The sequence below is a fragment of the Nycticebus coucang genome, chromosome 1 (genome assembly GCF_027406575.1).
Source record: "Nycticebus coucang isolate mNycCou1 chromosome 1, mNycCou1.pri, whole genome shotgun sequence".
NCBI classification, from domain to species: domain Eukaryota; kingdom Metazoa; phylum Chordata; class Mammalia; order Primates; family Lorisidae; genus Nycticebus; species Nycticebus coucang.
The window spans coordinates 119,471,627-119,492,300 of NC_069780.1; the positions used below are offsets into that span (position 1 = coordinate 119,471,627).

Here is a 20,674-nt window from a genome sequence, read left to right on the forward strand (position 1 = left end):
AGATCCCCTCAGTGGTTCTTCATGAAAAATTGTTATCAGACCCTGTATTGATCTAACATTCTGTAGAAGTTCTAATATTGTCAGTGCCTTCCTAAAATATAACTCTCAGAAGTGAATACAGCACCAGAAGTGGTTCTGACCGACGAAAGCATCAGTGGGATAGTGCTGTGGAACACTGTGACTTCAGGAACCTTTCCTCATTGCAGCACCGTGTTAATTTTCCTCCAACCTGAGCTTGTGTAGTTGTTTTTTAAAAATGTGAACTCACTCTTTAAAATTATCCCTGTTAATTCACCTTGTTTTTTGTGACCCAGCTTTCTAAAGTCTGCAGAAGGAGCTATAAATATAGACTCTACCATATATTGGGTTGGCTCTACCACCCAGATTTATGTTACATGCAGATCTGATAAGCACGCCTTCCATATCTTCATCTAAGAATGTTGCCTGGGACCGGAAGGTACCGAATGAACTCCGTGTCTCTACCAGAGACTTTTCCATTAAACTTAACATTGATCAATTAAACCTCATTAAGTATAGTTCTTTAGCCATGTTTATACCAACTAAATTACTACCAGCCACCTCAAGTGTATAATATTGTACATGAGAATTTCATCAGCCTCTTTTCCAAATACATATTCTTTGAAAATCTAAACTCATGAGAAAGTTCAATAACTTTTTGCTAAATGAACACAATCATTCCAAACCCTTAGATCCTTCCCTTTATCTCTGTGCCCTGTAACTATAAAATTAAATTTTTATCGTCAAGCTTTTCCGTACTTCTTGATAAATCATCCAGGGAAGGGATTAAAAACCACTTTTCTCTGAACTTTTTAAAATACTTTTTTCTTGAAGTCTGCAGCACATATACACATAAATTTCTCTCCAGACATTCCTTAGCTTCTCTCTTACAAATTCCAAGGTAGTCAAGGTAGTATAATTACTTTCTTTTAAGATTAAGCTAAAATGTTTTAACGTTTTAGTAAAACATATGCATATGTATGTATCCAGAATCTCTTTCTTTTGAGAGTTTATCAAAAAAGACAAGTAAAAAATATCTACCAGTACTTCTGACATATAATAAAATTACAGTATATTGAGACACTCCGACATTAGAGTATTTTCATTGCATAATCCACTCATTCAGAAAACTTTCTTTGACTGTCCACTGGGCTTGAGTTAGGATTTTCAGGGAATTCAGATCTGGGAGGAGAGAAAGATTCATAAACAACCAACTGTGTGGTATTCGAAGAAGTCTGATAATAAGGATGTGTGAAAAGTGCTGGAGGTCTGCTATGAAAAAGGAATGAGTTTTATCTCAACCTGACGATGAAAGTGTCATAGGGAAAGCTGGCGTAGAAACTAAGTCTTATACCCTGGAGGGAACCTGCCAGTGGCAAGATGGAAAGGTGGAGGGAAATAACCTCAGTTTCCACCAAACACAAGATAAGAAAAAACTAGTACGGTAGATTTCAGTGCATATTTATCTGGATTGGACTATGTATTAATACTGACTATTATTTTTCTAGCTCAGTCCAGAGAAAAAGTTGATCTGAAAACAAAACTGAATTTACCCAACTCCAGATAAAAATACAAATTCAGATCATTAGACATGACTGAAAATAGAACTCTGTTGGCCAAGTAATGCATTTTGTTCCAAATAAAAAAAATATCGTTCACGTGTTACAGAATTAAGTGAATTTTTTCTGCGGTGACGAGGAAGTGACATGAACAAAAGAGATATATGTTTATGTAGCATAAAATTGCACAGCTTATAAGCCACAGCCCCCAGCACAAGTGTGTGACATGGAGAGCACTCAGTATGCTTAGCATGTCTGTTATGTAGAAAATGATCAATAAAGTGCAGCTGAATTTTTATGTTTTTCATGACTAAATTTAATTTTTATAACTGAATTCCATGGAACTGGAATGTGCCTTTTCTCAATTTCAAATTCTGATTGAAATTTCTGGTTCATATACCAAGTAAGTTCTAGAGCCCTTGTCAACTTTTAGTATGTAATGCCTATCTTTATGCCAGGATGTAAAAGAAAGCGTTACTAAGAACTTAATACCAAAAGTTTTTTTTTTTTTTTATAACAACATCATCATCACATTTGGGACTATTTAAAGATTCAAAAAGTAAAGAAAAAACATGAAATAGTCAAGTTTCTAGGATAGTCTTCTTTTCCATGCATATATATCCTATTGTTTCTTTAATAATGCACGTTGACGGGTGTAAACTGCAAAAGAGGAGCTTTTTCCAACTACTGTAAGGACAGCTTTCTGTCTCACCTAAGTTTCAAAGTATGCTATTTAAATAGAAATATGGACTTGTCCCCATTGCAAAGTATTATCAAGTTATGAAAAATGTAATCATTGCAATGCATTATTATATTTAAGTATAAAAGCTCTGAGTTGAAATCTTTGTCATTGAGTGGCATATTTTAAAAGGAGAGTAATATCTCATCTCTCTTTAGAAAGCTTCATGCTTAAAAAACAGTTTTATCTAACTATGAACAATGAGAAAAAGCATTATAAAATACATTTTGAGTATATTATGAAGAATACGAACTGTAATATAGAATTAAATTTAGAGCAATTAAGAGTAGATTTTGAATATTCTCTTACATAGTTTAATATAGTCATCATTTCAGCTTTTAGTTTTAATGAAAAGAAGCTATATGTGCTGACGTTTTGACAGGTATTATTAAATCAGTATGCATTATCCAGCAGCCTATTTGGTTACACAGAAGTAGAGGAGCATCTAAAAGTAAACACAAATAGAGGCTTTAAAGGTATTTCTGTACTGAAATGTACTTTGATGGTGAGTGTTGTAACGTGCTAAATTCTGAGGTTTGAGTATAACAGAAACCATACTGTATTGAGACATTCCACCTACAGTTTGTGGTCATGAAGTCTGATTAAAAGTGGTTTTAGATGTATGAAGGTTATTTTGGGCCATTGCCTTCTGTACTGAATGTATTCTGTAGCCTGTTTCACTAAATAAAATACGAATAAGCAGTTATAGTTTCATATCCAAATTGAATCTAAAAGAAATATTAAGACATTGTGTATAAGTCGGTGTACTTAATGATCATGCTTCTTTATCTATTCCAAAAAGATAAGTCTTTAGCCCATCCTCACCATCAATCATGACTCCTCTGAATGAACCAGAATAAAAGTTTCTAAGGTAGTATGATAATCAGATATGAAAATAAAACGCTAGCTGTATTTTCTCAGAAGCACTTTAGAAAACAATCAATAAGACATAAAATAGGATAGAAGGTAAGACGCTGACAGTTACTGCCAAAGAAATTGTCCCAGTTGACATGTAAATGACATATCTGAGTAGATACTCACTGGCGTTTGTAAATACCTAAATGCTTTATTTTCCCAAGGACGGTCAGTGAGGATAATTCAGCTTTATCTTTCTGTAATTCAACTTCATCTTTCTGTAAGAATAGTACCATCTGCAAATGGCTATAATCATTGAACTCCAAGCCACCAAGACAAATTCATTCTGTTAGTTCTTTTCCAGTTAAGTCAACTAAGAAGTGAATAGGAACTAAAATTGACTGCAAATCTACTCCCAAGTACTGTGCTTGATACTATATACATGATTCTATGCAGTCCTCCCTGCAACCCTAGGGATAGGTGTTTACCTCCATTTTACGGATGAAAAAAAATTAAACTGAAAGAGACTGAGTGATTTCTCATGACTAGCAAAGAGCAGATTCTACATTCAAATCCAAAGTCCTCTGAATCCAAACTTTTGCTTTCTACTATGCAACCTTCACTGCCAAAGTGGATAAAATAATCATTTTTAAGCAAAGTATAAGTTTGTAAAAATTCTGGGTATGAGATGCAAAAAAACTTTTGGGAAAAGTTACCACATAATTTTCTTATAACATCCATCCACTTAGTGTTTCTAAAGAATTCACACAATAGTTTGTCCTAGTAAGTTTTTTATATCACAGATTTTTATGATACAAAACTGTGTTCCTGAGTGTGTTTACTGCTTTATACATTAGGGACCCACTAGTGAGCAAAATTAAAATGGTACTTGCCCTTGTGGAACGTGTGCTGTAGGGGAAGAACCACACAAAACTACCTGGCTTATATAATATGAGAATGCTATCAGGGAAAAATTAAGGAAGGTAGGTAAAACAATAAATATTGACAAAAATAAGGAGACGGGGAGGTCAGGTTTTCTGTCTGCTAGTCCACGGTTCCTGTCAACACAGATTTGTTTAGTTGTGGGGGATGAGGGCGGGGTGAGGAGCAGAATTCAGAGTTCACTCTGAGCTTTCTAGTTCGGATGACTGTGTTTATGCTGAGATGAGGTGCCTTGAAGAGAGAGCAGATTCTAGAGGGAAGATAGTGGAGTTGAGCTTTGGAGGGTTTGAGATTCCTGGTACATTCGATAGATAAAGGACTGGAAGACGTCCATGGTGTTTGTGGAGACAAAGAGAAAGACACCAGGAGCCTATAGTCCCAGCTAGTTGTGAGGCGGAGGCAAGGGGACAGCTTGAGCCCAGGAATTTGAGTGAGCTACCCTCGTATCTGTGAGCTACGAGGCCACCACACTCTACCCAGGGTGACACAGTGAGACTCTATTTAAAAAAAAAAAAAGTAGGAATGTGCACTGAGGAATTAGACACGAAAAGGCAGTAGAGATAGCTAAACCGGCCTCTGCAAGATGGGTTGGATTTGAAGGTGAGAAAAAAATTTAAATAGTTCCCGGGTGGCACCTGTGGCTCAAAGGAGTAGAGTGCTGGCCCTGTAGGCCAGAGGTGGTGGGTTCAAACCCAACCCCGGCCAAAAACTGGAAAAAAAAAATTTAAATAGTTCCTCCTGAAAAAAATAGCTAACTTAAGTCAGTCGCATTACCCAGACAATGTGCCTCAAAAACCTAGCTCTAAAGAATAATACGTGCTCCTCAAAATAAATGAGTAAGCCAAGAAACAAACGTCTGTCAGTGGTAGGATTGGAAAGCAGGATAAACAAAGTTCAAGGCTTCCTAGACTTTAATATACCAACGTGCCCCATTTCCCAAATATACTAGGAATGAATGATATTTTACAGAATGCCTGCTGGAAAACACTGGATAAAAGTTCGTAATTAAGAATGTTCATTTCAGGCAGTGCCTGTAGCTCAGTCAGTAGGGTGCTGGCCACATACACCTAGGGTGGCGGGTTCAAACCTGGCTAAGCAACAATGACAACTGCCACCAAAAAATAGCCGGGCATTGTGGCGGGTGCCTGTAGTCCTAGCTACTTGGGAGGCTGAGGCAAGAGAATCGCTTAAGCCAAAGATTTTGAGGTTGCTGTGAGCTGTGATGCCACAGCACTGTACCCAGGGTGACATAGTGAGACTCTGTCTCAAAAAAAAGAATGTTCATGTCTTTTGGGTGGGAAGGGTCAAGCTCAAGTTTAAATCAGGAGAGGGTTGAATTGGGAAGAGTGGAAATACGTATTTGCATTTGGTAAGAAGGGCAGCTAGGAAGTATTCGACCTAGGGAAAGGAAGTATGAAGAGTGAAGTTTTGCAGATTAGGATGAATTGAGGAGGGGAGGATTCCAGGCAAGGAGGTCGTCTAGAACAGGAAGCTGCCGGGCTGTCCAAACGTGAGGAGGTAAGGACTTGAATAACGAATTCAACGAGGGAAGTAGACAAATGTGAACCTGAGAGAGATTTTGAGGGAAGGAATTATGAGACTCAGTTATAGATGAGATTAGAAGATGAAAAAGTCCAAGTTAACAGTGCAGTTTCTGCCCTGAGAGGAACAGAGAGACACAGAAGAATGAAACCCAAACCCTAACAGTATTAGAGCTAACATATGTCCCAGTGCTGAGCTAGATAACCCAAATACTAACAGTACTAGAGCTAAAATACTACCCAGTGCCCAGCTAAATAACCAAAACTCTAACAGTATTAGAGCTAACATACCCAAACCCTAACAGTATTAAGGCTAACATACTTCCCAGTGTTGAGCTAGATAACCCAAACCCTAACAGTATCAGGGCTAACATGCTTCCCAGTGCTGAGCTAGATAACCCAAACCCTAACAGTATCAGGGCTAACATAATTCCCAGTGCCCAGCTAGATAACCCAAACCATAACAGTATCAGGGCTAACATGCTTCCCAGTGCTGAGCTAGATAACCCAAACCCTAACAGTATCAGGGCTAACATACTTCCCAGTGCTGAGCTAGATAACCCAAACCCTAACAGTATCAGGGCTAACATACTTCCCAGTGCCCAGCTAGATAACCCAAACCCTAACAGTATCAGGGCTAACATACTTCCCAGTGCCCAGCTAGATAACCCAAACCCTAACAGTATCAGGGCTAACATGCTTCCCAGTGCCCAGCTAGATAACCCAAACCCTAACAGTATCAGGGCTAACATGCTTCCCAGCGCCGAGCTAGATAACCCAAACCCTAACAGTATCAGGGCTAACATGCTTCCCAGTGCCCAGCTAGATAACCCAAACCCTAACAGTATCAGGGCTAACATACTTCCCAGTGCCGAGCTAGATAACCCAAACCCTAACAGTATCAGGGCTAACATACTTCCCAGTGCCGAGCTAGATAACCCAAACCCTAACAGTATCAGGGCTAACATACTTCCCAGTGCTGAGCTAGATAACCCAAACCCTAACAGTATCAGGGCTAACATGCTTCCCAGTGCCCAGCTGGATAACCCAAACCCTAACAGTATCAGGGCTAACATACTTCCCAGTGCCCAGCTAGATAACCCAAACCCTAACAGTATCAGGGCTAACATACTTCCCAGTGCCCAGCTAGATAACCCAAACCCTAACAGTATCAGGGCTAACATACTTCCCAGTGCCGAGCTAGATAACCCAAACCCTAACAGTATCAGGGCTAACATACTTCCCAGCGCTGAGCTAGATAACCCAAACCCTAACAGTATCAGGGCTAACATGCTTCCCAGTGCCCAGCTAGATAACCCAAACCCTAACAATATCAGGGCTAAAATATTTCCCAGTGCCCAGCTAGATAACCCAAACCCTTACAGTATCAGGGCTAACATACTTCCCAGTGCCGAGCTAGATAACCCAAACCCTAACAGTATCAGGGCTAACATACTTCCCAGTGCCCAGCTAGATAACCCAAACCCTAACAGTATCAGGGCTAACATACTTCCCAGTGCTGAGCTAGATAACCCAAACCCTAACAGTATCAGGGCTAACATGCTTCCCAGTGCTGAGCTAGATAACCCAAACCCTAACAGTATCAGGGCTAACATACTTCCCAGTGCTGAGCTAGATAACCCAAACCCTAACAGTATCAGGGCTAACATGCTTCCCAGTGCTGAGCTAGATAACCCAAACCCTAACAGTATCAGGGCTAACATGCTTCCCAGTGCTGAGCTAGATAACCCAAACCCTAACTGTATCAAGGCTAACATGCTTCCCAGTGCCCAGCTAGATAACCCAAACCCTAACAGTATCAGGGCTAACATGCTTCCCAGTGCTGAGCTAGATAACCCAAACCCTAACAGTATCAGGGCTAACATGCTTCCCAGTGCTGAGCTAGATAACCCAAACCCTAACAGTATCAGGGCTAACATGCTTCCCAGTGCCCAGCTAGATAACCCAAACCCTAACAGTATCAGGGATAACATGCTTCCCAGTGCTGAGCTAGATAACCCAAACCCTAACAGTATCAGGGCTAACATGCTTCCCAGTGCTGAGCTAGATAACCCAAACCCTAACAGTATCAGGGCTAACATGCTTCCCAGTGCTGAGCTAGATAACCCAAACCCTAACAGTATCAGGGCTAATATACTTCCCAGTGCTGAGCTAGATAACCCAAACCCTAACAGTATCAGGGCTAACATGCTTCCCAGTGCCCAGCTAGATAACCCAAACCCTAACAGTATCAGGGCTAACATACTTCCCAGTGCCGAGCTAGATAACCCAAACCCTAACAGTATCAGGGCTAACATACTTCCCAGTGCTGAGCTAGATAACCCAAACCCTAACAGTATCAGGGCTAACATGCTTCCCAGTGCCCAGCTAGATAACCCAAACCCTAACAGTATCAGGGCTAACATACTTCCCAGTGCCCAGCTAGATAACCCAAACCCTAACAGTATTAGGGCTAACATACTTCCCAGTGCCAAGCTAGATTTCTAGAAAACAGAACGCAACATTGTCCGAGAGCACAGTCATATCCCTTCAAGTGTTTTTAATTAAATGGCATGAGACTAAACAATTTTAAGATTTTTTTGACACCAATCTAAAATGCTACGTCCAGAATGTCATGTCCAGTTTTCAAGTGGTGAAAAATCAAGCTCCAATCCTGTGAAGTGGGAAAGATGTTAACCATGCTGGAATTATTTTTTTTTTTTAATTTTTATATAGCTCAAAGAAAAAGGACCCGTGTCCTGGTTGCCTTCATTACAATGCGGTATATTAAATCTTTGCCTTTATAGTTTCACATTCCACAACAAGCTAGTAGTCACACATTTTCAAATTCTAAGCAGAAATTAGTTTTCGATTTATTTGCTTTCTTTCCAAATGTGTTAGTGCCCAAGGGCTCTAACAATTGCACACCATTGTTTTGTGGAAGCAAAAAAAAAACAAAACTATTTTTTTTAAAAACTCATATGCATGAATTAAAAAGAAAGAAAGAAAACACCTGGCCTGCTTTCTTTTTTACAGGTGACATTTACAAAGAGGAAATTTGGGTTGATGAAGAAGGCTTATGAGCTGAGCGTGCTGTGTGACTGTGAGATCGCGCTGATCATCTTCAACAGCACCAACAAGCTGTTCCAGTACGCCAGCACCGACATGGACAAGGTGCTGCTCAAGTACACGGAGTACAACGAGCCACACGAGAGCCGGACCAACTCGGACATCGTGGAGGTGAGCGTGCATGCTTGGGGCGCCCGGGCTCTGCGGCCGCACACCCGCACCAGTGCTCACACCATCTTCCTCCTCCTAAGATATTCATGGGCCAGGGGATATAACCAGGGTTATTTTTCCAACTGTGACTCCACCCTTCTTTTTGTATTATTATTAAATCATAGCTGTGTACATTAATGCAATCGTGGGGTACAATGTGCAGGTTTTACGTACAATTTGAAATACTTTCTTCAAACTGATCAACATAGCCTTCAGGGCATTTTCTTAGTTATTGTGTTAAGACATTTATATTCTACACCTAGTAAATTTCACATATACCCTTGTATGATGCACCGTAGCTGTGATCCCACCAATTACTCTCCCTCCACCCATCCTCCCTCCGCCCCTCCCTCTCCCCTTTCCCCTTCTTCTTGAGCTATAATTGGATTCTTCTTGATACGTTGTCATATGAGTATGGGGACAGTGCAAGATCTGGTCCTTGCTGGAAGTCATGAGCCAGTGTCTAATTATGCGCCACATCCTTCGAGAGTGACCATCCTCCCAATGTCGGCCAAGATACCAGGGGGGGAACTGTGGCCAGCAGATAACTCACCCACATTTTAGATGACTTCTGGTGATTTAAGTTTCCCAGCAGCATCAAGAAAAAATATATATATGCACTAATGCCAACTTTACACTTTCAGTTTTTCACTTTATGTCTCACCTTTCTAATTCATTCTCCCGAAAGAGTAAAGACAATTATTCTCAAGAAATGTTCTTTCCCCAAAATTATCATATTATATATAGCAGTGAAAACTGCTGAAATACATGGAATCAAAAAAATTAGATGAAAATAAACTGCTAAATGTTAGCTCAGTATTTAATCGAAGTCAGATTTAAAACATTTTATTCTGCCAAAACCAAATAAGCATTATGTTAAAACCTGAAAGGTTTTAAGTTAGCATAAATCCTAATGTTTTATTAGCATAAATGACATGCCCTGCAGTTTGGGTTGAAACTTTTTAAACACCTTCAACGTATATCCTGTTTAAATACCTTGTAGTACCCTTCATAGGCTAAACTACCAAACTAAATAGGCAAAGTGGTGGTGCCTGTGGCTCAAAGGAGTAGGGCACCAGCCCCATATGCCGGAGGTGGTGGGTTCAAACCCAGCCCCGGCCAAAATCTGCAAAAAAAATAAAATAAAATTGTTTAAAAAATAAAAAATAAAAATAGGCAAAGTGAGAATAGTTCCCATCTGCCTATTTTCTTCATCTTTTTTTCTGCTCTTGTTTACCTCACTTGTGCCCGCTTTCCCAGAATTAAAAGAAAATTAATAAATGTTTCAGAAGTATTTACTTAGAGTCAGTTTGCCAGAGTAGACATCATTCCTGCCATTGCTTAGACTGGTTTCATATTATGAGAAAAAGTAGTACTAATACTGATCAAGTTAATATGCCTCCCACACCTGTCTCACTTGTACCTGTTATAATTGTCTAAGACTAATTCTCATTTCTTTGCTTTTATTTGGAAATTTCTCAGAAGTATTGAGCTACTTTATTTTGCCTAACAATGATAAGCAAACTATTATGTACCCATAATAATTAAAAATAAAATTGGAAAATGAATGATAAACACACCTAATATGATACATACTTTTAAAATACTATGAGCCATTTTAGTTTTTCATTGACTAATCATTTGAATTATAGGTTTGCTTTGATCTTGAAATTTACTATTCATAAAATTTACCTGCTGTATATTTCATAGAACTTTTTGTTGACATGCACATATAAATATGAAGATACATAAACACGAAGGTGAACAGAACTTATAGAACTTGAGTCTGAGAATGTGTGTGTTAAAATTAAAACTTACATAAATAAATAAATAGGCTGGGCATGTGGCTCATGCCTATAATCCTGGCACTTTGGGAGGCCAAGGCAGGAGGATTGCGTAAGCCCAGGAGTTGGAGGTTGAAGTGAGCTATAATGACGCCACTGCACTCTAACCAGGGCATCAAAGCATGAGACTGTCTCAAAAAACACACACACACACACACGCACACAAATAAAAAAATAAAAAAGAATTCTGTGCACAAAACTCCATCCATTTCCTTACTAAAAGCATTACAACAAAAATCAGGATAACAAAAGAATTTGTGTTAGAATTTTTCACTAGACTGGTTCTGCTGGAGCCCATAATGTAATGTGAAGTGCAGTAGAAAACCGTATTGAACCAGTTGGGAAATATGTTGACTTCTAATTTGCTTTCTTTAAAAAGTTTAAAACTAGAAATTCATCTTCTGATGGTTTTGATCAGTAACACATGACTTAAAGGTTACTTAAACCTTCACAGACTGCATGACACTTCTGTATTTTGAGACAGGCAGATATCTGAAAGTCAGCCTTCTGTGGGAGTCAGAGGTCCTCATTTGAATCCTGTCTTGTACTGTGCTGAGTGGCAGGTCAGCTGCCCCTTGGGGGTGAAGTTTCCTCACGTCAAACAAGAAGGCCCTGAATTTGAAAGTCCTTTGCAACATTATAGTTTTTTTAGAGTGATGCTTTAAAAAAAAAAAAAAAAAGAATAAAGCAGCAGTACCATTTTCTTGTCTTTAATCTCAATTGGTAAAAGCTCTGAATTTCTCAAAAAATCAGTCTAGATCTCCTAAGCCAAATCTAGAGACTCAACAGCTCAATTTTTTGAATGAACATGACATGTAAGTCTAACACATTGTGAGTTGGCCCTGCCCACTCTCTTAACAATACATTCTTTACATAACTGGCTTTTCCACATTTCAGTAATAACAGAGATGAGGGAGAAAGAAGGTAAGAACGATAATCAGGATAACATTTTATGTCACCCCCTATATGGAGTATTTTTGGAAGCGTTGATCATTGAAATTATGATGCTTGAGATACTTGGTGGAGAAGAGGGGCTCTGGGTTGGAAGCCTCATTTATAACAAGTTTCCCAAGTATTCCTTAGACACTCTAAATTTGAAGGCCTCTGCAGCACAGAAACATGAATTGTGTTGGAGGCTAAGAACCAGTGACACATCAGGGAGGTGAGGAGTCCATTCTTAGAATGGATCTAACGTAAAGTTGAAAGTTAAGATAGTTTACTACTCCTGGGTAAAATTTTAAGTCCTATTTATTTTCATTTAATAGAATACATTTAACGGAGTAAGTTTAATGAGGAGCATAATATGTTTCATAAAGGGTCATTAGTTTTATCTTTCCCCTTTGGACCATTAACCCTCTCCCTTAATCCTCTAAAAACAGTTTACTCGCAAAAAGATAAGATGGGGGGAGATAGAAATAATATCATTTCTAGAATTTAGACTGAACTACACATTTCTGGGCCATACCAGAGTAGTGTTACAGGGCCATAGGAAATTGTGCAGTGCGTGGGTGTTGAAAAAGATTCCTTCTTTTAGTGAAAAAGCTCTGCATAATTATCATGTCTTTGCTTGATAATTAGCACTACTGGTACAATGGCACAAAGACTCACAAAGGCTTAACAGACAGACCGAGATAGTTTTTTTTATTATTATATTATAATGCAGCCTGAATATCTGTTTAGATACAATATATAAATATGCCAGATTTAGTAAATGTGTTAAATTTTTAATCCATTGGTTAAAAAAAAAAACAAAAACAGTTATTATATTAAAAGCACTTCCTTTGAATAAAGTCCATTTTATTTAACTCTGTGACAAGCATACTGGATATTTTCCCAAATTTGCTAGCTTATGAGACAGTGGAAACTCAGTTGGGATTCCCACAGCATTGTGGAACTGCTCCTTTCATCCCTTTGTCACTAGCTGGTTGTCTGAGAGAGCAGACCCTCCTGCCTTATGTTGGGCCGTGTTCCTAGAAGACATGGTCATTGAGAGCTACAGAATGATCTGAAGGATGCGGGTCCCACAGGACGAGCTTACGGGCCACCGTTTCATTTAGCAGTGATTTAGCAAGCACCAGTGTATACACAGCACTGTGTAAGGAACTCCGAAACAGCAGAAGGCAGGCGTTCTTGCTGAGGATGTAAGACATATACATGCAGAAGTCAGCTTGGGAACAGCTGGAAGGCAAAGGAGCCATAACCTTGTTAATGTGGTACAAGCTGCTGATGGGAAGACATAGGCTGAACCAGGTGACAGAACTCATTCACATAGTCAGGTGTTCTGCCAGGTCATTCCAGGTGAGCCGTGGAGGCCCCTGACGTTAGGGTTACCTCCCTGCCCATGTTATCTAACCACAATCCATGTGGGCATATCACAAGGCACCCAGGCCAGAAAGAACCGCTCACCCCCTCAGTGGCTCAGTGATTCTGATGAGCTGCTCATGCAGGGTGGGCCAGGAGTCCAGTGATGAAGGGTGGAGGGGAAGTAAGGTGCAAAGTCCTCAAAGATGGATGTAACTCTTGAAAAAGGAACCTTTGATTCATAACTGTCTTGATAGAGGATCAGTGGCTTTTATTTTCAGAGACAAAAACAGGCAAGAACTGTGTGTATGAGCAAACATGTATGTGTGTGTGAGAGAGAGAGGAACTGTTTATACCTAAAATTTCACTGTCACCTGAATCCTGACTCCTGTTTGGTTAAATGTTATTGCAGTTGTTGCAGCAAAATGTTTTCGTGCACATTAACAAATAAGGCCTGAATTGGGAACAGAAAGTCCTTAAAAGAGCTTATAAAGCCTTTGTCATAGTGTTGCTTAAGGTTATCAACAAGCCAACACCCTTTATATAGTTTGGTAAAAATTGGTGAGTACGATTTTTGTTGAAAAACAAATGCAGCAAATAATGGAATTGAACTTCTTTACCAACCCATTGTGACAAAATTTGGGAATAGGTAGGAAATAGGAAAATGTGTCTGCCTTACTTGAACTTTCATTATACCTAAAGCGATGTTTCCAATTTTATACTTACAAAAACATAGGTATATAAAATTATGTCTGTGCATATGTGTATAGGTGTATATTATAGACAGATGCTTACCTTAAGAGAACAGGCACATTCACTTACTAGTTTGATCATTTGTACATTTTCCTTCTTTCAGTCATTCTCTGAACAAAGATCTGTTGGATTCTTGCTGTGTGCCATGGGATGCCCAGAGACGCATACATGATCTGGGCTCTCAAGTCCATGTGTGATATAACCCCTGTATCTCTTTTCCCTTCAGCTCCTTCTCTCCAGTCAACCTCCCCACCACCACCTCCATCCTGTACTCAAGCCACATGAAACGTACTTTTATCCTTCAGTCTCTCCAAACTCCCTTCATTTTGTCTTCAGATTTCTTTCTAGCCTTGGCTGTTACTTATCCTTCAAGTCAGGTCTCAATTTATATTTTCGGAAAGTCATCCTTGAAGCCTCCTATAACTTGTGTTAGGCGCTTTTCCTATACATGACACTGGTAATCTGTTCTGTTTGCCCTGTCAGAGCAACCTCTCCAGTTACCTCTCCCACATTAGATTAAATTATAAACTTCTAACAGGCAGGGGCTATACTCGTTTTGCTCTTTCTCATATTCTCTCATGTAACATGAATCCTAAAGAGCAAAACGAATACTCACTGTAAAACTAAAAGTATGTTTTATCCCTAAACCAAGAACCACAGAGTCAATCAGTAAATTTACGACCTGATCAGAAAGCATTTACAAGTTGACCAAACTGACATGGAGCACTAGGCGTGTGAGCCTTATGTGCTGTTTTGTTTTGTTTTGTTACAGGCTTATGATTGGAAAGATAATAGATAGTATTGAAAAATAAGCAAAATGTTAGTATATTCTATAAAGTTTTAAGCCTTCAGTGTTGATGCTTCCAAGGGAAAGGAGGGGGGCGATTTTGTTTTAAAAAAAGTTTTTGCATCTTTTCCTTAATTTTAATGTTTATTTTTGTTTATATAGCTTTAAAAGACTTTTACCACTACCTGTAAATCGTATTTCTATTTGTTCTCCCAGGTCTAAAAGAAGAAACTTGTCTAAAATTATTAAATGTATTCGTATTTCTCACAACTATCCCACAGTGATTTTTATAGGTGAAATTTGAAGAGCTACTTTCTTTTAAAAAATATTTCTCTTGCTTAATTTGACTGTTCTGTAAACATAAAAAGCTGCTTCGCATCTCATTTATTAAGAAAATAATGATTGTTGAACAAATAATAACGTGCGTGGTAGTTACAACTTGAGTTACGTGCACAAGGCAGTAAAATGTAATGCATCGCTGTATTACATGGCTCTAATACTTTGTAGGCATTAGCACTAATCCAACAGCGTTATTTAGAAGTAGAAGAAAAGACAAGTTTCAAAATACGGGCTTTGTGATTGATACAACTTCTATATCAGTATGAATCGTGACTATTTTATCATCATCCTGGTTTCACATGAACCTTCTTGAACTAGAACAAACTAAAGTCCTCATGTGGTCCCACCTTCCCAATGCCTGAAAGTGAAAGAAAAAAATACATAGCCTGCATCACGATTGTCTATGTTCAATGCTTTTTACGGATTTCCTGGCAGGAGGAGCTTGGTGGTAAGCAGAATATTTGAACTAAGATTGCATTCTAGCCACTGCTAGCACCTAAGTAACACTGTTGTTTTTTTTAAAGACAAGATTCTTTCAAATAAGATATAAAAGAGTAGAATACTCTTACTTCCTCAGGATTAGTTCCTGAACCTATAGTCATGAAATACTCAAAAGTAACATTTGAGGAATAATTCTGAGTCTTGCTTAGAATCAGAATAAAAGATAATGGCTCCGGTTAACCAAAGGAGTGTTCATTTCAATTTCTTTACTCTGATGTTGGGTGATGGTTGTTGTTGTTGTCATTTTAGTTACAATTGTCTTTCCCTTCCCCGAAGGACATAGTATTTTGTTCATTCCTGAAACTCTGGCTGCCAGCTCAACATCTGGCACGTGGTACATGTTTAATATACAGGTTGTCCCAGAGTTCACCTTACATAGGAAAAATTTACAAACTCACGTCATATTTTATATATTTTTTATATTTATATATCAACATGTAGAGAAAGATTTTGTAAAATTTTGTAGTGAATATTTCGTAAATAAAGTTTCATTGACATGTAGGTACAGTTTCCCGTTTGCCCTGTATGTGTGTATGGCGAGCTTTGGGATAGCTGATTACCACAAATAAAATTTAGAAGTTATTCTTTGTTGGAAAAGACGGATAAATATTGTTCCGACATCAGTGCTTTGACTTCCTGGGGAAGAGAGAAGCAATCTTTGGGTACTTTGGCCAGGATTTGGCAGCAAGGATCAATGGATCTCAAACAAAATGCTTGGGGCCTGGTCTGAGGCAGCGGGGCTTCTTGTAGAAATGCTGATTTGAAGGGGCAAGGCTCAGAATTCTTTATTTCTTTGACGCTCCCAGTTAATGTTCATGCCACTGGGCTGTGAAGCAAATTTGGAATAGCAAGGATCTGGAGTTCCCTTTCCCAACATTCATTTCCTTCAGTGTGGAATCTGAAAGTACATCTGTTGACCATTTCTGCTTTGTCATGTTACTAAGGGTCAGAATCAAATCATAAAATATATTTTGCCATACAATCTATTAGGATCACCCCTTAATATAGATTCTTAAAAATGATACTCAATGAAACCAATTATTAAAAGCAAATGCCTTACTTAGGTTTTCCTGGCCCACCATCACTGAGTGAGGTGAGGGACTCCGCCGTCAGTGCTGCCTGTCCTGGCCCAGTCTCCTCCTCTGTGGCCACTCACCTGCGTGGCAGCGGCTGCCTGGTGCCCACACTGAGGAAGATTCAGAGTCCACGTCCACACTCAGTCAGGACGTGTGATGTGATTGGTTAGAGTACGTGCCTCTGTGCCGCGGGGGCAGAGTGGGCAAAATAATCCTTAGGACGTTCTGGGAAAAGACTTAATACAACTCGGTCATTAAAAGGACTGTAATGAAGTAAATGCTGTATACACGTACGGCAAATTAGGGGGAGAGATTATATTTTCGGAAAAATAATGCCATTGTACCATAGCTGCTTGGCATATATTATCCAGTCATGTCTCCATAGTCCTGTGTATGATGTGTTGCCCTGAAATTTAGCCGCCTGAAAGAACGTCTGAATAAGAGAAAAAGAAATTCCTGTCAATTATTTCTAAAGGTCATAGAGTTAATGACTAGCTGGGAGGTTAATTAGATTCTGAAAAACCTCTTCATATCAATTAAATCTCTTATCTTTATGTTTTAGTAAATAAACTCAGTAACTATTTAGAGCTTCTGTTATAAGATAAGAAACACTGTAAACAGTAAACTGTACAATGGGTGTTTGGGGTTCTCCCTACATCTAAAAGAAATTATTACAAAAAGCGGATATGTGAATTAACAACAGTAACTCCTGTTTCACAATTTCTGATTTAGATACTTTATTTGTCAAAATAGCGTACAAATTACTTATTAGTCACACACACATGCCATCGATGTGACTTCAAGGAAACCTTTTCTTAGACAGAAAACTACTCACCTCTCCAGGCCAGATCAGAGTGACCCTGAGCATGAGCTACTAATCTAGAATCAACTCCACTCTGTTTTTCTTTTTTATTTGTTTGTTTTTAGTTTTAGAAACCTAACCCTGGGTTAGTGTTGCTGTGCACATCTGGAAATAAATGATATACAGAGGGTGCAAAAAAATATATACACATTTTAAGGGGTGTTATCTGAGTGTAACTTTTGTACGTTGAATTGAAGGTACCGTTACTGGTCAAGAGTACTTAGACACATTACCACATCCATTTTACCCTCAATTCATATCCTTTATTGTGAATGATCAATTTTACTTCCAACAAGATCTCTTAAAACATGTACACTTTTTTTTACCAGTATTTAGCAACTATGTATTAACAGTTATAAATGTGAACTCTCTTTGGGTAAGGCAACCAGATTTCTAATCAGTAAGGTATCACTTACCACATGTCGCTATATCAATAGAAATTAGCTGAAATTCAATAAAATTAAAGTTCAGTTTTTCAATACTAGTCACATATCAAGTGTTCAATAGTCTTTTGTGACCAGTGACTCCCACGCAGTACTGTGCATGGTGGGAGAAACCTTTACTGGACAGCAGATAGTGACACTGGTGACTCTGGGGCTCATGTTCATCCAGGTAACTGGCTTGATACTGGGCACAGCCTAATACAGGGCGTGCAAGCTGGAGAGTGTGCCAGGGCTTGTTCTACCTTCCATTCCCACAGCAGGCATTTGTGACCTGCACACTGTGTGTCAGGACCTGTGCCAGGGTTAAGAACCCCGCCCAGGACAGCTGAGTCACTCAGTTCGCCTTTACTCCAATATTTGTTAAAGTCAATATAATCTTGAGGCGCAAGTCAGAGAGAGGGTGGAGGGAACGGGGAGGCTGTAACCACCCTGGAGGAGGCCTGGTCAGGTGAGTAGTGAGGGAGGAGAAACAAGTTAGGTCCATTCTCAACTTCTCCAACAGGAAAGAAAGGAGCTTGTGTGCACACAGATATTTCTGATTTTTCCTAATTAGGTATGTGCAGGATTTTATCTTCATCCCGGCTTCACAGTTGGTTCTCCTTAACCATGGTTGTTCTGAATTAGTTTCATGTGGGTAGAAAGAAAGCTACAAAGTGATGTTTCTAAAGAATATTGATGAAGCATTATTATGACAGTTCATCTTTTAAATGTTACTTTTAGGAAATGGGGCTCTGAAAGCCCCACCAGTGTGGAGGAAAGACAGAGATTAAAAATTGAGTTCTAGTTACAGCAACATCACACACCGATTCTCTGACCTGAGGCAAGTTACAGAACCTTGTGGGGCTGCAGTTACAGAACCTCCCCTGAGTATTGCCTACCCTGAGTTCCTCACAGGGCTGTTGTGAGGATTACAGGTTATAAAAGATGGCAAAGCCCATTGTAAACTGTCAAGTTGTAAAAATTGGTTTTATTTTCCAAGTCAAGGGAAAAGATCTAGGAATAAATAATGTTAACCAAAAGAAACAAATTCTTAGTTTGAGATGATTTAACATTTCTTACTAAGAGGTATATTATGTAATAAAAACTGCATTGTTACAGCTACAGCTTTTTGCATAAATTAAGAAGATCTGACAAAGATTTTTTCTTTCCCACAAGCACTTACGGAGTTTAAAGGCACTGTGCTTTGCATCTTGGGAACTGAAACGATTATGACATGTTCACTGCCCACCAGGGCCAGTAGCCTGGTGTGGACAAAACACACGCAGAGTTTGTTCTTTCATTCAACAGATACTGGTGAACAGGAAGACCACTTATTTGTCAAAGCGTTGTGCAAGTTACTGTAATACATCTGTGACTGTGATTGCCCAGTGATCTGGACCATAGTAAGACACAGACAAAACTCAGTGGGCTAACAGGAGAAAGAGAAATTACAACTGGGAGCACTTGGGAACATCTCATGGTGCCTTTTACATGAAGGGCAAGGCTTTGAGTGACAAGTGCAATAACCTAATAGGCTAAACCAGTCATTCCCATTTATTCCCATTTAAAGCAAAAGTGAAATTAGTGAATGTAATGACTTATTGACAGCGAGTGTGTATATACACTGGCCTGTTCACGTGGCATGCATGTGTCCCAGCCTTTGCTTTCCTTTTGGCACTGGATTTTTTAATGTATGGTTTTTCTGTAAAAAGATGGTTATAATTTCTAAAGATACCCCACAGAATATAATAATGTTAGAAAAATGCAGTGAATATAATTGCCTTCAGCTTGGTAAAAGTTTCACCCTTAAAGTTGCATCTCACATCCTAGCTTAAACTTTTCAGATGAAAGTTTTTCCCGCATCTAAATGCTAAAGCACCATCCCTCTGGCTGAGAGGCTGGAAAATTGTTCCAAGCCTGTGCAACCTTCTCGTAACCTAATGGTCTTCAACTTTTCTCTCAGCTTAATCATTGGAGAATGTTCTTTGTTTTTGTAGTCACTGTTTCACATAGTAACAGCTTGTTGTGTTTTGGTCTATTTGCCAGAGGGTAGGTTTATTTTTAAAACCCTGAACTCTGAATTTTTCTTTATTTTTCCAAGATTGAAAGCAGCTGAAATGCCTGGAGTTACAGGTTGAAGGCTGCTTCACAATATGTGGAGGGAATCTTCTTTTCCTCCTCGTGTGTGTGTGTGTGTGTGTGTGTGTGTGTGTTTTAATTTTTTCCCTAACAAATGTCTTCTAACTGGTAGTTGTCTAAAAATAGAAAACTGCTTGACTAAAAATAGCCTGGCTCTCAGTCGTGCCAAGGAAAATGGAGAGGACTAGGCGTGGAATAGAAGGCTGAGTAATCCAGTTCTATTCATTCAGAGAAACCTTTGAGAATGCAGCCGATGATAAAGTGCCCTCCAAAAACCACAGGCCTGACTCTCTCTTCAGACTTCTAGGTGCCAATAAACATTTTAGCCCCAGGATACTTTTTTCTTCCCTCGTAAATTGTAAACATTTTCTGAAAGACAGGGCTTTGTTTCACAAAACCTGACAAACCACCATCAATAACTAACTTTCCTAAGGTCTCAAAAATTCATAATGGTAAGATATATTTTAAAATGGCGTCTTCGATGAAAATAATATAAAATAATATACATCATGTAATAATTAACAGAGGAAACTCTGTTATAATAAAAACCGCTTACTGCTTGCAATTAAACTCAAAACTTTGAAGAGTTTCACAGCCAGAAAATTATTCCTGTGACTCATTGTAACTCAAGAGGGCATCTGACTCACTGGAGTTCAGCTCCCGCAGACGTGAAATTCTCCTGTTAGTATCTTGCCCCTCCGTATACCCGTATTTGGT

At 39.0% G+C, this 20,674-nt stretch overlaps 1 protein-coding gene across 21 annotated transcripts in view; it reads left to right on the forward strand.

The window, feature by feature from the left end:
* MEF2C (myocyte enhancer factor 2C) overlaps positions 1-20,674 on the forward strand; it is a 172,302-nt gene that overhangs the window by 88,367 nt on the left and 63,261 nt on the right. For all 21 annotated transcript variants that reach the window (XM_053586873.1, XM_053586798.1, XM_053586760.1 and 18 more), the window contains one exon: positions 8,691-8,894. In XM_053586873.1, coding sequence (XP_053442848.1) covers positions 8,691-8,894 — 204 coding nt within the window. The remainder of the gene's footprint in view (positions 1-8,690; positions 8,895-20,674) is intronic.